We start from the raw sequence: 14,572 nt of genomic DNA, 5'->3' as shown, positions 1-14,572 counted from the left end.
ATTTCTCTGCGGAAGTAACCGTGAAATATATATAAACTGCCGGCTGCTAAATACGGTATTGCCCCATTATCACCGACTATAACTGCATTTCTGAACATTGCTCATATGTACTGACATTTTTGAATAAATTAAAATGTATAGCCATTCATCGGTGCAGTCATTTTATTAGTCGATAGTTTTATATTTTAGGATGTAAAAGCATTGCCTGTTTGTGTTTGCGGTAGTGAAATTTAAGGTGTGCGATACTGAATCACTTAATGAAGACCTGTATGTAACGCACGATCAGTCATGCAAGAATGTATTAGCATGCAATATAGTTATGAAATATAAAGACTGAAGCATTTTCTTGAATTAATTTAGTAACAAACATTTAAGGACATTTTCATATCCCGCTTGAGTTGGTACTTTTGAATAAAGAATACATTGGGGTAATTCGTTTTCCAAAAGCAACGAACATGGAATTGGTGAAAGGAACACTAACTAGACTGCAATTATCAGTTCATATGAAGATTTAAAAACATGTTGCATTCACATAATCTCTGAAACGTATTCTTTTCGTGCCAAGTAAATGAATTGTGTTATCTTTTCCAGAGGTACTTTCGATTTAAAAGCATAAGTGACAAAAGACCTGCCAACTCTTTGATTAACCAATTAATGTTGAGGTAAACTTACACAGTATATTACAATTTTAGAAGGTCCTGCACAATTTACAGATGAAGATATTCTTATGTTAGTACGAAACAACTCTGATATACAAACACGTTTAACATCAGAAAATAATAATTAAAAAATATTTAAAAAGATCAAACGTATTGAAAACAATCAAACAGTAAGTTAATAGTTACTAAGAAAGATTAAAAAACATTGTTTATCAAATTTAGTATCCGTCTGGTGCTTATGACATCATTACATGTATTTTACAATAAATGCTAACATCAGCAGTTATATTTGCTGGATAAATGATTAAAGTTTCAACATCCCTGTAGGAAATTTTTACGTCAGTTATTTGATCCAGCTGTTGCAAACCTTGAAAGTGTAAAACATGTCAATGCAGTTGAGAAATTGTTAAAAGAAACTACTGCAATTAACAAAACATGATACCATCACTCAATTACCTTCTAACAATATTGAATGAACACTTTTAGTTTAGATTACATTTTTGTCCGTTATTATTGTACTCATCCTGACGTTAATTAGAATTTCACTATACAACCTAAACTTAAAGACTCTTACGTGCATGCCTGAAACCGAATATGATTTTTGTCTATTTCGTTTTTGCAGTTGTAACGATAGTGAGTGTCTTAATTTTATATCGTTATCCGTCAATAACATTAAACCTGTATACCACATAACTTTGATACTTAAGTGATCAAATATCAAGGTATTTGTGTTTTGTTCTATTGGATGTAAATGTTAATGGATGTATTTAAGTTCTAAACATATATTAATATATACTTGTTTGATATATAGCAATCTCATACGAATAGAAAATATTACACGAATTCATTAGAACGGTTCATGAGATGATAAGCGATGTGTTTACCGTCATGTCTAAAAACACATGTAACTGAGCCGATTATGTTCAATCAAAAGCTAACAAAGCTAAGATCAGGAGTTTTTGCCTCAAAGAGAGCCAGTAATGGGGTTATTTCGTTTATCTTTTATTATAAATAATTCAAAATTCAAGACTGTTAGCAAAACTGTTTATAACAATACCCTTTACATTTATTCCCAGATCATGACCTGTTTTATCCTCCTGATTTTTTTTTTGGAGACGTAATATTTACAATTACATCGACAAATTATATCTTCATTAAAATGTTTACCCCCATAATGAAAGCATACATACACTTTGTTTATTTTGTTACACATAACATGCTTGAGAGTTATACAAGTATAATATAAACAATGAAGCAAACTTGTAATCTTGCAACAGCATATTTACTTCATGAACAACAACGCTAACGGAGATGTCAATATGAACAATGTGTACACAAACAGCAATTACGTAATGCTTACCTCTAAGAATCAACAAGACATATAAAACAAGATGAGCAAAGACGAAAACAACGACTAGCAAACATTATAATGATTGGGCTCTTTTTTGTCAATGATTTACAATATTAATAAATCAAGACAACATCGATGATACAAAAATCAATTTCAGTCATTGGGTTTAATTACTTCGACACGTGAAATATACGATGAAATGGATCAAAGAATGAAAAATGTTAAACGTAATATGACTAGTAGATTAAGATATTTAGGACAAAATATGTTAAACAGCAATATATTGTTCAGCTTAATTGTACATTATATTAAACTATGTATCTTAGGTTATGAAGGCACTATATACTAAATTTAAATAACTTACTCATTCGAAAACTGATTGTCTCACTTTCCATCAGCTTTTGAAGTCAAAAATACAAACCCGATATGTGGATAATACATACTAACTATATGAAATTATTTCGATAATGTTTATTTTGGAAACGAAATAAATGTAATTTATCCACTCCCATGCGATTTAGTATCAACTAGAAGTAATATATAAACATAATAAAAGTGGTACTTTCCATTTGATTATTAGTTCTTATCCAACAAAGATTTAACATATAATTAGATGATGGCGATATTAAAACCATCGTGTGACAGCTATAATTGTTTTGATAATTTACAAATAAGAACGAATGTGTTCTTTTATTACTAGTATCTTATATGGCGTAAAGAAAGAAGGTTGCATACGTAACTTAACAAGCCATATGGAATACATGTAGTTTAAAACGCAATTTAAACAATTATTCGTGACAAAGGTTTGGTAACATTTTATTGTAAAGACAATTTGTAAATATCTGTAAAAAAATACAGCTGTATCGGTTACATTTAGGCACTTAATATCTAGACAAAGTACAGGATAAGGGAAGGAAACTTCATGGATTTGAAAAATCAAAAACAAGTTGGCTGTTTTAGTGTAGATTATGATTTCGACATCTTTTATTCTATAATAAAACTAATGGCTTGCTATGGCTAAAAATTATGGGATATGAATTTAGTCGAGATATTGAAAATTGATATATAGTCATTTCAGCAGAATTTTGTGATATGTCCAGTGATGGAAAGGAATCACATTCGACTGCATTTACTTAAGAATGTAATAGAGCAGTAGTACGGGTCTAAGTTAGGGCTGTTTTTAAAGAATTTAATTCCGTCCAAATAAGTTTCTTCCCTTTCTTTGAATATACTTATTCCTCATGAACTATTTTCATTCTTAAGTCACATAATGTTTATTGATATATAAAAATGTTATCAATCTAACGAGTATTGTTTATTTACAAACATCTCTGAATGAAATTTATATTTAAATGCTATTTCAGCGGCTTTCTTCTAAGATAAAAGTTACATTTCTGTCAGTATCTGCATCATTTGTTTGTTATCAAGAGATTATTATGCGAGTTCAATTACTTTCATCTTTGTTTATAGCTATTCTTGTGCACATTTGAACCAGATAGTAAAACATAGAGATAGTGCTAGAGAACGAAATAAAGAGAGAGAAGTTTTCGAATAAATATGTAGACATAAAACAACACAAAAACATGGAGTTGTCTACAGGCTAATGTTTTAATATATGGGTCGGTATTTTATTTCTTGATATGTGTTTTGTATGAATCTATTTTCTCGATAGTTTGCGTTCCGTAAATTCGTTGGAGGCATTCGATATAAAATAACAATCCATACTTGTTCACCCATAATCTTGACAACTACTAAAATCAAAACGAAAGATTTTGGTATTCAGTGTAGCACATCTATGCACTAGAAACGGTAAAATGGTATGATGTTCCGGTATTGCATTCTTGTTTTCCCGTCATCATACATTTTGAATAAAATCATCAAATTTAGTATCCTGATCATGATAAAGAGTAATGTCATCAAGAGATTGATAAGCAAAAATAATGTACTCACCCGTTTATTCCTTAACCTAGCTTAAATGAGCTATCTTTCTCTGCTATATTCGGAGCATATCAGACTGTTTTCTAACAAGTATAGTAACATCTGGAACGGACATATTTACAGACAGAGTGAATACAGCGGACATAATGAGCTCCTACACAAACTTGTTCTTTATAATAAAGGGTATGTTTTATCACAATGTGTTGAAAAAACCACTATTTATTTTAGATGTCACAATGTCATTGACAATTACTTTCGATACATAAAAATGTGTGCATAGTTGTTAGCATTAACTTTGGAAAGACTAAATCTGCTTGATGTAGAAACTTGCATAGTAACTGCGACATGGTGTGCATGTAAAGTTAATTTAAGTAGGTAATTTATATTTTAATGAACGTAACAATACATTTACAACATATTTTCGATTAATGATACAATTAAACTTTGAGAGCACACATGAACAAACACACCGTATGTTTTTACAGTCGTTCAATGAAATGTTTCCAACTTTTGAAATGTTTACTGTAGTTTTCAAGATAAATCGTTTGATTTGGTCTTTAGTGATTAGTTCTGTTTACATAATCCGTCAGAAGCTATTATGAATTAACTACATCAAATGTATTTTATGTTTCACTTTGCAAATGATAAGATACACAGACTAATTTGATCCAAAACACTATTCTAAGGGAGAATTGAATGACATTATGATACGTGTTAAAATAAACCTGGATAAAAATAATGGAGATGGCAAAGTGCAAAGTGTATGAATCCACCTATTTGCAAACTCAATGTTCATATATGTTCGTCTGTCTTAAAAGCAATGTTTAGAAGGATGTTAAAGCTTTAATCAAAGTGACTGCTCCTAGTCCCAGGTTGAATTGGAGTTGTGATTGGGTAAATATAATAGGGAATTTCATGTGTAATATATGTTTACTAGTTTCAATTCTTGTTCACAAATGTATCTGTTTGGAATCAGGATTTTGCGATATAACGGCAGCATATGTGCCCTTACCTATTATTTAATGGAACCAAAAGGAAGTATAATATATCATCTCATCTTTCAAAGGCCAACCATAATTTCTGCTGCAATCGTTTACTCAAGAAATAAAACGTTATTTAAATATTAACAATTTATATCGAAAAAAATTTATATCTAAAGGCACAATCTAAACTGAGACTTGAACTAAACGTAATTGACTGTTTTATATGTGTGCAACAAATACTCTTTGAAGATGGTTTAAACTGATATATTGTTCATAAATATTATTCCAAATGTTCTTTTACACAAACTATACGTAAAATTCGTTCTAGAGGAACAGGATAATCACATTCTCATTTATTAGAGCACTGCGCTATAGTTGCAATCACATGGATACAACATTTTAGATAACTGAGGCAAATAATCACTTTTGTAATATTTCACCTTTGCAACATTATATATTAAAATTGAAATTAAATCATATGAAGGTCCAGGCAAAATTTTAAAAATATAAAACTTACCTCTTTACAATTGTTACAAAATTTTGCAAACTTTAAAGGACTTAAGTAGCAAATAGGCTCAATTTTAAATATTATAAGCCTACATAAATTGCGAATGCAAGAAGTTCAACCATAACTTATAAGGGATGATTGATATATAATTTCTAACAATCGTCTGCTAGCTTCCTTAATGTACATCACGTAATACATGTATTATCGTACTAGACATATGACGAAATGTCTCATGTTTTGATTAGCAGCTTCAGTATTAGTTCAGTATTAGCTGCATATTTAGATAAGGTAATTAGCATGTGAGAATGAGTAATGAGAATGAGTAATTGCATGATTAATGACATAAAGCATAACATCGTATGTATTGAATATTTAATAACTAATTCTATCTCTCAATATCTCTCCCTTCATATCTATCTCTCACCAATGGGCCACACAAAATCTTATGATACAAGGTCGAATAAATAGCCCAAGGATTGAGGGCTCGATATCCACACTGGCCATCCCAGGTCGACTTCTGCAGTGTGTCATTGGGAAAGGAAATTAAGTTCCATTTTCTCGGTAAAATATATCCAATATTATAATAAAACTAAAGAGCTTTTTAGATATTAATGCAAACTAGCAAACATACAGAAAAGGGCAACTTAACGACATAGACATTGCGTAAAAGTGTAATGTAATGCCGCTGTAAAACCTATTAGCAGTTGGAAAAGAAAACGTTCATAACCCATAAACTGTTATTTGCTGTAGTAATTATCAATGTACAGCTTTTTGTGATACAAACAAACGAAAATGACATTAAACGCTTAAATATTTAGTCGCGTATGACTTGATAGGCTTCATATATGGCCATTTCCAGTCTTTTACAACGACCAATTCACTCATTTTGGAAGGACAACATGACATTCAAGATATAGGAAATGGTCAAAACAAGTGAAATCTCTGTTCATGTCCTCACCTTTATTTTCTCTAACTGGTGACTGTTGTGAATATCATTCCATGGAACAATACCAATAGTAATGATAGGTTGCCTGTCTTTAGAAATCATATTTTTGAGATCTTTCACTACTTCTCCAACATACTTCGTTACACCATCATGTGTACCATCTGTAATGACCCAGGCTCCTGAAAGAAAACAGCATATGAACTTCATTATGTATTTCTTATTTTGCATTGAACACTGAAATCTGTCCTTTTTCTGAATAAAAACGAATTACCGATTTATTGGCAACTTTCATTTGACTGCAGAAAAGTAATAATTATACTGGTACATAAGAAGAAATTGGAAAGGGAAATACTTAACGGGTAGTTAAATATAGTTAGCGGGCAAAAAAATAGTTCAGTATTGTGATAACTGCATTTTACACAATGCAAGCATAACATTCACATATAAGCAATTTTTGTCATTCATGCTATGAAAATGTGACACGCATTGTATTCACAGAGGATCTCAAATGGGTAATGATATAAAGTTGGATTTTTGAAACGAGTTGAATAATGATGAGCTTAGCGAGGTTTATCTCATAGCGTCTATTACAGTCGAAATTATTAAGACAGAAAGAAAAACAAATACGTTCACTTTTAACTTGTTGTGCGTAAAAATAGTCCAAAACAAAGTTGAACTAGTATTAACGTTTAAAGTAGACTAATATTTACTTACAAACTATAAATCAAAGAACAAGCGTCCCCCTGAATAAACAGAAAATTTTACCCTCACAAAATCATGTTTGAAATCAGAGTGTCCAATGTGTATGATGTCGCATTGTTTGATGCATTTTCCGGTAGTTTACTGTTGTCAATCCATATTTACATAACATATAGTGTCACTATCACAACCAAGCCTTGTTATGATTCTCACGTGAAAGGCGGGCAACTGGGAACACACATTCCAATATGTACTGCATGTATTTGTGACCGCATAGTTGCATTATCTGATTTGTAACAGAATACACTATAGAATATGTAAAGAAGTGTCATTTTGGCTCGGAATTTATTCACATATGTACCAAGTAAATGTGCAGTTGTTAGATAAACGTTAGTCAGTTTGTAGACCAGTTTATGTCCACATTCTTCTTTGAACAGAGGTGAGACTATTTATTTCTGTAACTTAACATTTAAACCATGCTTATACAAAGGGTGGATTCCATACAACTGTTATACCATCCCCCTCTACCCCACCCCTCTACGCAACTATCAACTGAGTTATGCCATTTAATTTTACGTATTGTTGTTGTGGTACTTTTCTTCGAGTGTTAGTTATTTTTCATGTTATGATATATTATACAAAACATAACAAAGAGTTAATTGGTCATATTCAGATAGACGAGACATTTTTGCCCCAGTGTCCATCAAAATTTCATTGAAAAGAAAACAATTCAGAAGCGGGGTTAGAAAGTTTTTTACACGATCGCAGCCAATCATTAATGGTAATAATGCACACTAATTATGTTGGCTAATTTAGAACAATCATAATTACAGAAAATGATATATGAAACTTCACGTACTATAGGAAATTATACCATCTACGTGATAAAAACATACATGGCTAGTAGTTCAATGTATTTCAGAAATCATCGTTATTGATTGATATGTTTTCCTTGTTCAGACACTTTTTCTGCTATAAATCCATTTACTAAATGCAATATTTTGTAAATGGTCTGGTATGTTGTTCACGCAAAGAAACACTCCACTTACACTGGCTTGACTGCTTTCAAACCATTTTCCTTCCAGATAATCACTGACCACGGCATGCAGTCAGACATTAATCAGACACGTTTTTTATAAAGAAAACTTAACTAATAAGACAATGGATATGTCTAATGATCGATACATGTATTCACAACAAATTTAATGATAAAATTAAACTACTAAGGCACAGTTAAAAAAGAAACGTCAGCTGCTCCAGCCTGCAACTTAATGACGTTTCCTTTTGAACCATTTGCTGTCAGATAGTGTTTAGCTCTAATCAAGACGAATCTCTTATTTGTTTCTTATACCTTTAGACCTTCGGTTACTGGTATGGGGTATCATAAGCACGTATAGCGATAATAGCAAAGACAGGCATAAGCACCTGGATAACTCTGAACAATGTATTACAAATAATGCTTAATAAACTCTTTACAATTTATGGTTTTCTCCATGCAAGCCTTATTTTTCAAATATATTTCCCATCTTGTATAGCAATCTCATTCAAATGCATCCGTTCACATTTTCAGATTAGATGGGTACTTGTTTGTAAATTTAAACTCAAGTTATTGTTGATCAGTTGTCAAAAATGGTTATCCCATCTGGAACAAACCTGAATCAGTATATCAAAACCAGCTAATGGGTAAATTCATTTGATATTAAGCTACAAGTTTTTTGAAGTCGTCTGTTTCAATGTGCTATGTATTGTGCACTTTGATATGCTTCATTCAAATATGATAACTGAAATAACTGATGAACTGGATATTTACGTTTTTACATTGTACGTATATGTATATTGTGTAGATAGTATAGTTTAGTGCTGCTTTACATGATAATATTTCTTCTGTCATGTGTATTTAACACTTTAAAAGCAACATAAGAGTTATATAAAAATGTATTATGAAACAAAGGGCAGAAACTATTATGTATATATAATTGCATAGTTTAGTCCGTATTCAGTGTCTACTAGGCGCTATGTGGCTTGTCTCTAGTATTCAATCATGTTGCAACCAATGCTTTTGTATGCCTTTTATATCATATCCTTCCCATACAATGCACGTTCAAATGCATCTTCTCATAGGCTTTCACGAATCTGAGAACCAACAAAGACACATTTCTTTATCTTAGTTTCACCTAACCTTGGATGTACTTGAAAGCTTCTTGTGTTATATTCATGTCCTGGTTGATGTGCAAGGATTGTACCAAAATGTTCCTTGATTCAGCTAGGGGTAGGTGCTGAACACATTTTCTCCCAGAATCCAATGAATGTCGGAGTGACTAATCTTTCTTGATGTAGAGGGAATCTCTTGAACGACTATCCCATTCACAGAAAAAACAGCAGTACATTGTGTATCCAGTCTGCAGACCAAGCAAGACTGCAATAACGTTCAAATCTCTACAAAGCTGCCACTGATGTTGGGCATACTGTATGCATCTCAAAAGTTGTTTCATGTTGTCACAGCTTTCCTACAAATGGACAGCATTTACAACTGTTAATGATGGAAAAGACATTGCCATTATGCAGAAAACAGAGAAATCGTCTTCGAGGAATCAATAAACTGTCTCCATTCATCTTGATCATGAACGATGTTGAAGGATCGCATCACACCAGGCTACAAAATCACATTCCGTGAGGAATAATGGGATACTATCCTTTTGACGGTCCAGGAACATGAAACCCCTAACATCACCTGCCAGGCGATTCCACTGCTGTAGTCAAACTTCCAACAGATCTGCCTTACTCCAAATCACTGACAAGGCCATTCAGTTCGCCTTGTGTTATGAGGTGTGGTTTAGAGGAGGAGGATGGGTCATGTGACATTGATGGTTCAGGACTAGAAGTTTCATCTTCTTTCTCGTTCTCGTTTGGCTCAAGTGAGTAGTAATCTTTTGCCTCAAGAAGCAACAGTCCTTCTCTGTGGAGAATTGGGGGGTATACCGTTTGCGTCTTTGACACGCCTTTCCAAACTGGAGGCACCATGCATAAGTAACAATTGCTGATATGATCTGTTGGCTGTCACAAAAACATTGACACTGCAAAAGCATAGATTTCCTTTTCCAGTGTAATTACTGGCAATGACATTTTCTGCATAGTTCACACAATTACGAGCCATCACTGCTCACTTTGGCTAAATAGAAATGTGTCCATTTGCAAAATCAGAGTAATATTTCAAGAGCTGATACAAGGCATTTTGTTCAACAGAGTGGTGTAATCTTAGTTATGATTGCATCATCCATGACAAATAGGAATAACATGATGCAATTCATATCATGTGTGACGGAATACAATTTTCAGGTTGTGTCAGTCACTGTATTGCATAAAGGGCATATACTGTCCAAATTAATTTTTACATTTATTTATAGATCCAAGATGTATGTTAGTCATTTCCGGTTTAATTTGAGATCTTTTCCCTTTATAACGCACTTATCCTTCGCAATTCCCAAGTCAACGGACGTATATAAATACTCAGTGTCGTATCTACAAAACTAGAAACTATCAACAATTATAAGCGTCATTTCGTGCTCCGTGACCCAAAATTAGAAACATTTGGCTAAATTTATTTCGAAAGCATTTTGGATGTAGACCACTGTTACAAAAACAGTTTTCATCAATTGTTCGATTCACATGATCCAGCTGTCACTTGACAATCGCTGACAATGGTCTTCAGAACGCAGGTTATATTAAGGTTCGATTTATATTTTTTTATTACAATAATTTAACCATTCCAAAGTCGTAGGATATGGAAGAGAAATGAACCTCATTAATGTTATCCAAGTCGGACTTGATATCATTCGTGGAGCACCTTAAGATCACCCGGATTTGGCAGTATGCTCTTTAATCAGTAGAATAATTGTTGTTTATGTCACGGTTAAGTATTTGTTTATCATTTTATCAAACTATATACATATTTACACATGTTTATGGAAATTATTTTACAAAACGTTGTTTTGTTAATAGATGGTAACTTAGATTATTGGCATATTCAAATTAACCCAACATTTTCCATAAATATTATACATTTTTGCAATAATCTTCATATGCTGTTCGGTTGGCTGAAGCATTTTTCAGAGTACTTTTTAATGTCAGCATGGTTGGCAGTGTAATCGTTAATCTTGGCAAGTAGAGACCATTTATGCATGGAGAATAGCAGATATCAGTGTCGGCAATAAACGCCAAAAATACGTCTCATTAAGTTTTGTGTACTTATCAGATATTATTAGAAAATGTTGACTATATCGATTTCATGAATTTATAATAACCAAGACGCCAGAAACTCGCCAGTGTTGTATACAATCAGAGTTTCCAAACGGACGCAATCTTTTATCTTAAAGGTATCATTTGTGTTTCTTCGTTTTAAGGATTATATCTAACCTTTGTGAATAATTGCATCATTTTATATTTACTTCAAATTTTATCATGGCTTGGCTTGGCCTTCTGCTGAACTTATAAATTTAGGCTTAATTTCAAACGCATGGATGTTTTTGTGCGAAACAAAGACATGATCTGTACTACAACATCCTACTTACGTTGACCCATGTGATGAAACGTCTTCAAATCGGGACGTTGAAACCTTTATTATGACTCGTTAACATCAACATTTATAAAGGTAGTCCAGTTCACTAAAACTAAGAATCTTATTTTGGGATGTAAAATTGGAAAAAGGTGTGCTATTCGCTATACCCTCTAGATCTCTTTATGAGAATGTTAGATTTCCATCTCATTCAGTATATCCATGCTTCAACGATACATCAAACCTTTGGCAAAAATCTAGCTATCCTTGGTAATGTGATGACGCAGAAAAAGTTCATACTATGGGTAATAAAGAGCATAACACTTCTATATAATATTATCTACCACTCAAAACACAACTCTTCAATGGTGTCCGCATACAATCACACAATGTATATGCACAAAACCTTCCATACTTGTATAAATTGTTTTGCGGAACAGGAACTGTCTGAGAAAAACATTCCGTTAAATTTGAAATAGAAAGCTGCATATCAAAATGTATTCAAGGCGAACCTAAAATAATCCAGCTTTCGAAATTTAGTTAACATATTTTGGTTTAGCTTTGCTGTAGATGATCTGAAAGCAAGAAGAATACCTCCTATAATTTCTGTTGCGAATGGGTGAAAATGTGTTCAATATAGCATCAGTATTGCTTCGCATAACAAATGCATTAACTATAGCAATCATCAGTCGATTTATGCTGCAGATACTAAATAAGAATGGGCATAGGAAGAAAAACTCTATGTGAGGACAAATAAGGCTAGATAAGCTATATTTCAATGTATTATCATTAACACTTTGCATGATAATCTGGGTATAGTCTAAGAATCCCTAGTTAGTTTATGTTATGGAAGCAAAACTGATGACAACCACATATCCGGATATAGGGATTTGCATGATTGCCATAGTCGTTTGCCGAATCCTTTAGTCAGAGCTCTAATACATTCTTTGAGACAGTCACAACCAATCACAATTTTTTTTTGGTGTGACACATTGCTAAATAAACTGAGTTACTATGCGTGAAAAAGTTCATGAGTTCTGACAGTTGATGTATGCCATGTCAAATACACATGAAGCAGATCGTATCCTACCATTAAGGTGCATTACTTTTCAGTTTGATAAGTATATTTGTTGTAACATAAATTGAAAAGTAGAATCACAAATGATACTAAATTAATTAACCTTTTGACATTGTTGCCTCAAACATCGAAAGGTTGGGGACTTCATATAAATTCAGTTTACCATGGAAGATTAAAGACGAAAGGCTGCCTGATGATTTAGCAAACATGTTTCAACTATAACGATCAAAGCAGCAAAGACATTTTGATATTTAAAGTCTGAGCTGTGTCTACAGTTTTAAAACAAATTAAGTTTTATAACTTCAAAATCAGATTCTTGCATGGATCGATTACACAAGTCTTGACACATTGATCAGTTCATTTTGCCTTTATGTGAATAGAAAACAAAGATGAAATTCTGCTTAGGGATACCTGCCTTATGAAAAGAACCCAAATCGTAATATTAGCTATCCATGGCCAATGCAAAGAAAGGTTAAATACTAATGGATCAATTAATTAATGTTCCTAATGAAGAATGATAGTGGATCAAAATGACAAACTTAACTTGATTTTAATGAATTCATACCGCTATGAATGTGACATAAAGATAATTTTGGTCCGTAGTCCATTTTTGATCTATGCTTTTATTAATATATTTATATCTTTTTGTTTAGAAACGATACACCTGGTTTTCGAAACGGATGAAGCTTACATGGAGACAGATGTCCTGAAGCTGTGCGTGTAGGCAATAACTTGGAACTCTCAGGTTCGCAAAAGTACTAAGTAGATCCATGGTGCTGTCAGGTATAATATAATTCTAACTGGATTTACAATGCACTGGAAATCAATTCATTTAATTTTTTTATTATCATTCTCAATATTTACCTGTGCTTTGGATATCCTTCATCAGACCACGGTAGCATGCTTTCCGTAAACGATACTTCATCTCAATCGTGTGAGGGCCACTGGCCACAGAAATCAGCAAATTCGGTGTTCCCATCTTCCATTTATCTTTCATTAGAGTACGCATGATATTCCTATCAGTCTCACTATCAGCTCGGACAAACTGTAACGGTTAATATAATTCCTTAGTATTATGATCAATCTTTGCTCTGTCAGGTTGTACCGATTCATCCACTAAAATATCAATACAAAATGTGGAATATGATTAAGAAGTCTATTATTATTTCAAAGGAAGATTAAAAAAACATCTTAATGTAAGGGCTCATGTCTAACTAGAAACATTAATTTGTTAGCTAAAATCCCTTTGGCGATGAATTGTACCGGATAACCTACCCACTCACCAGAATTAACGGATTTTAAAATGCTTATACTAATTTAAGCATATATTACACAGGCTTTGAACTCGATAATGTTGCTTATCATTATACTGTAGATCCAGTTTATTATTACCTTAGACATGTAGCATGATGTCCCACCCAGTCACATTATCCTGACATCAGGCAGACTAGTCCTGACACTAACGTCTTAATGCTGAGCGCCAAGCGAGGGTGTTGTTAGTACCAATATTAGAAGCCTTTGGCAGGACTAGCATATATATATATATATATATATATATATATATATATATATATATATATATATATATATATATATATATATATATATATATATATATATATATATATATATATATATATATGATTCCAATTTGGGTATATTTGGGTATATTTAGTCGCATAATCGCCTAAGACAATTCAATACATGAACCATTATTTGGTAGAAATAAGTCAGCAATTTCATATCTGAATCATATATCAATATAAACTGGTTATACTCGAGTTAGCACTGGTTATGTTTAGGTCGCATATTATCAAATTTAGCCTGTTTTGTGGCACTAGTATAGTTTTATTATATC

General features: G+C 32.5%; 1 protein-coding gene across 1 annotated transcript in view; it reads right to left on the bottom strand.

Moving 5' to 3' along the window:
* LOC149791806 (transient receptor potential cation channel subfamily M member-like 2) overlaps window positions 1-13,723 on the bottom strand; it is a 130,422-nt gene extending 116,699 nt beyond the window's left edge. Inside the window, exons 1-2 of the mRNA XM_089969475.1 lie at window positions 13,579-13,723; window positions 6,398-6,564 (exon numbers count right to left, since the gene is read on the bottom strand). Coding sequence (XP_089825601.1) covers window positions 6,398-6,564; window positions 13,579-13,723 — 312 coding nt within the window. The remainder of the gene's footprint in view (window positions 1-6,397; window positions 6,565-13,578) is intronic.
* Window positions 13,724-14,572: the final 849 nt, after the last annotated feature.

The sequence above is a fragment of the Sinohyriopsis cumingii genome, chromosome 9 (genome assembly GCF_028554795.1).
Source record: "Sinohyriopsis cumingii isolate HCF-2022 chromosome 9, ASM2855479v2, whole genome shotgun sequence".
In the NCBI taxonomy this organism is placed as follows: Eukaryota; Metazoa; Mollusca; class Bivalvia; order Unionida; family Unionidae; genus Sinohyriopsis; species Sinohyriopsis cumingii.
This window is presented reverse-complemented; position numbering and strand designations above follow the sequence as displayed.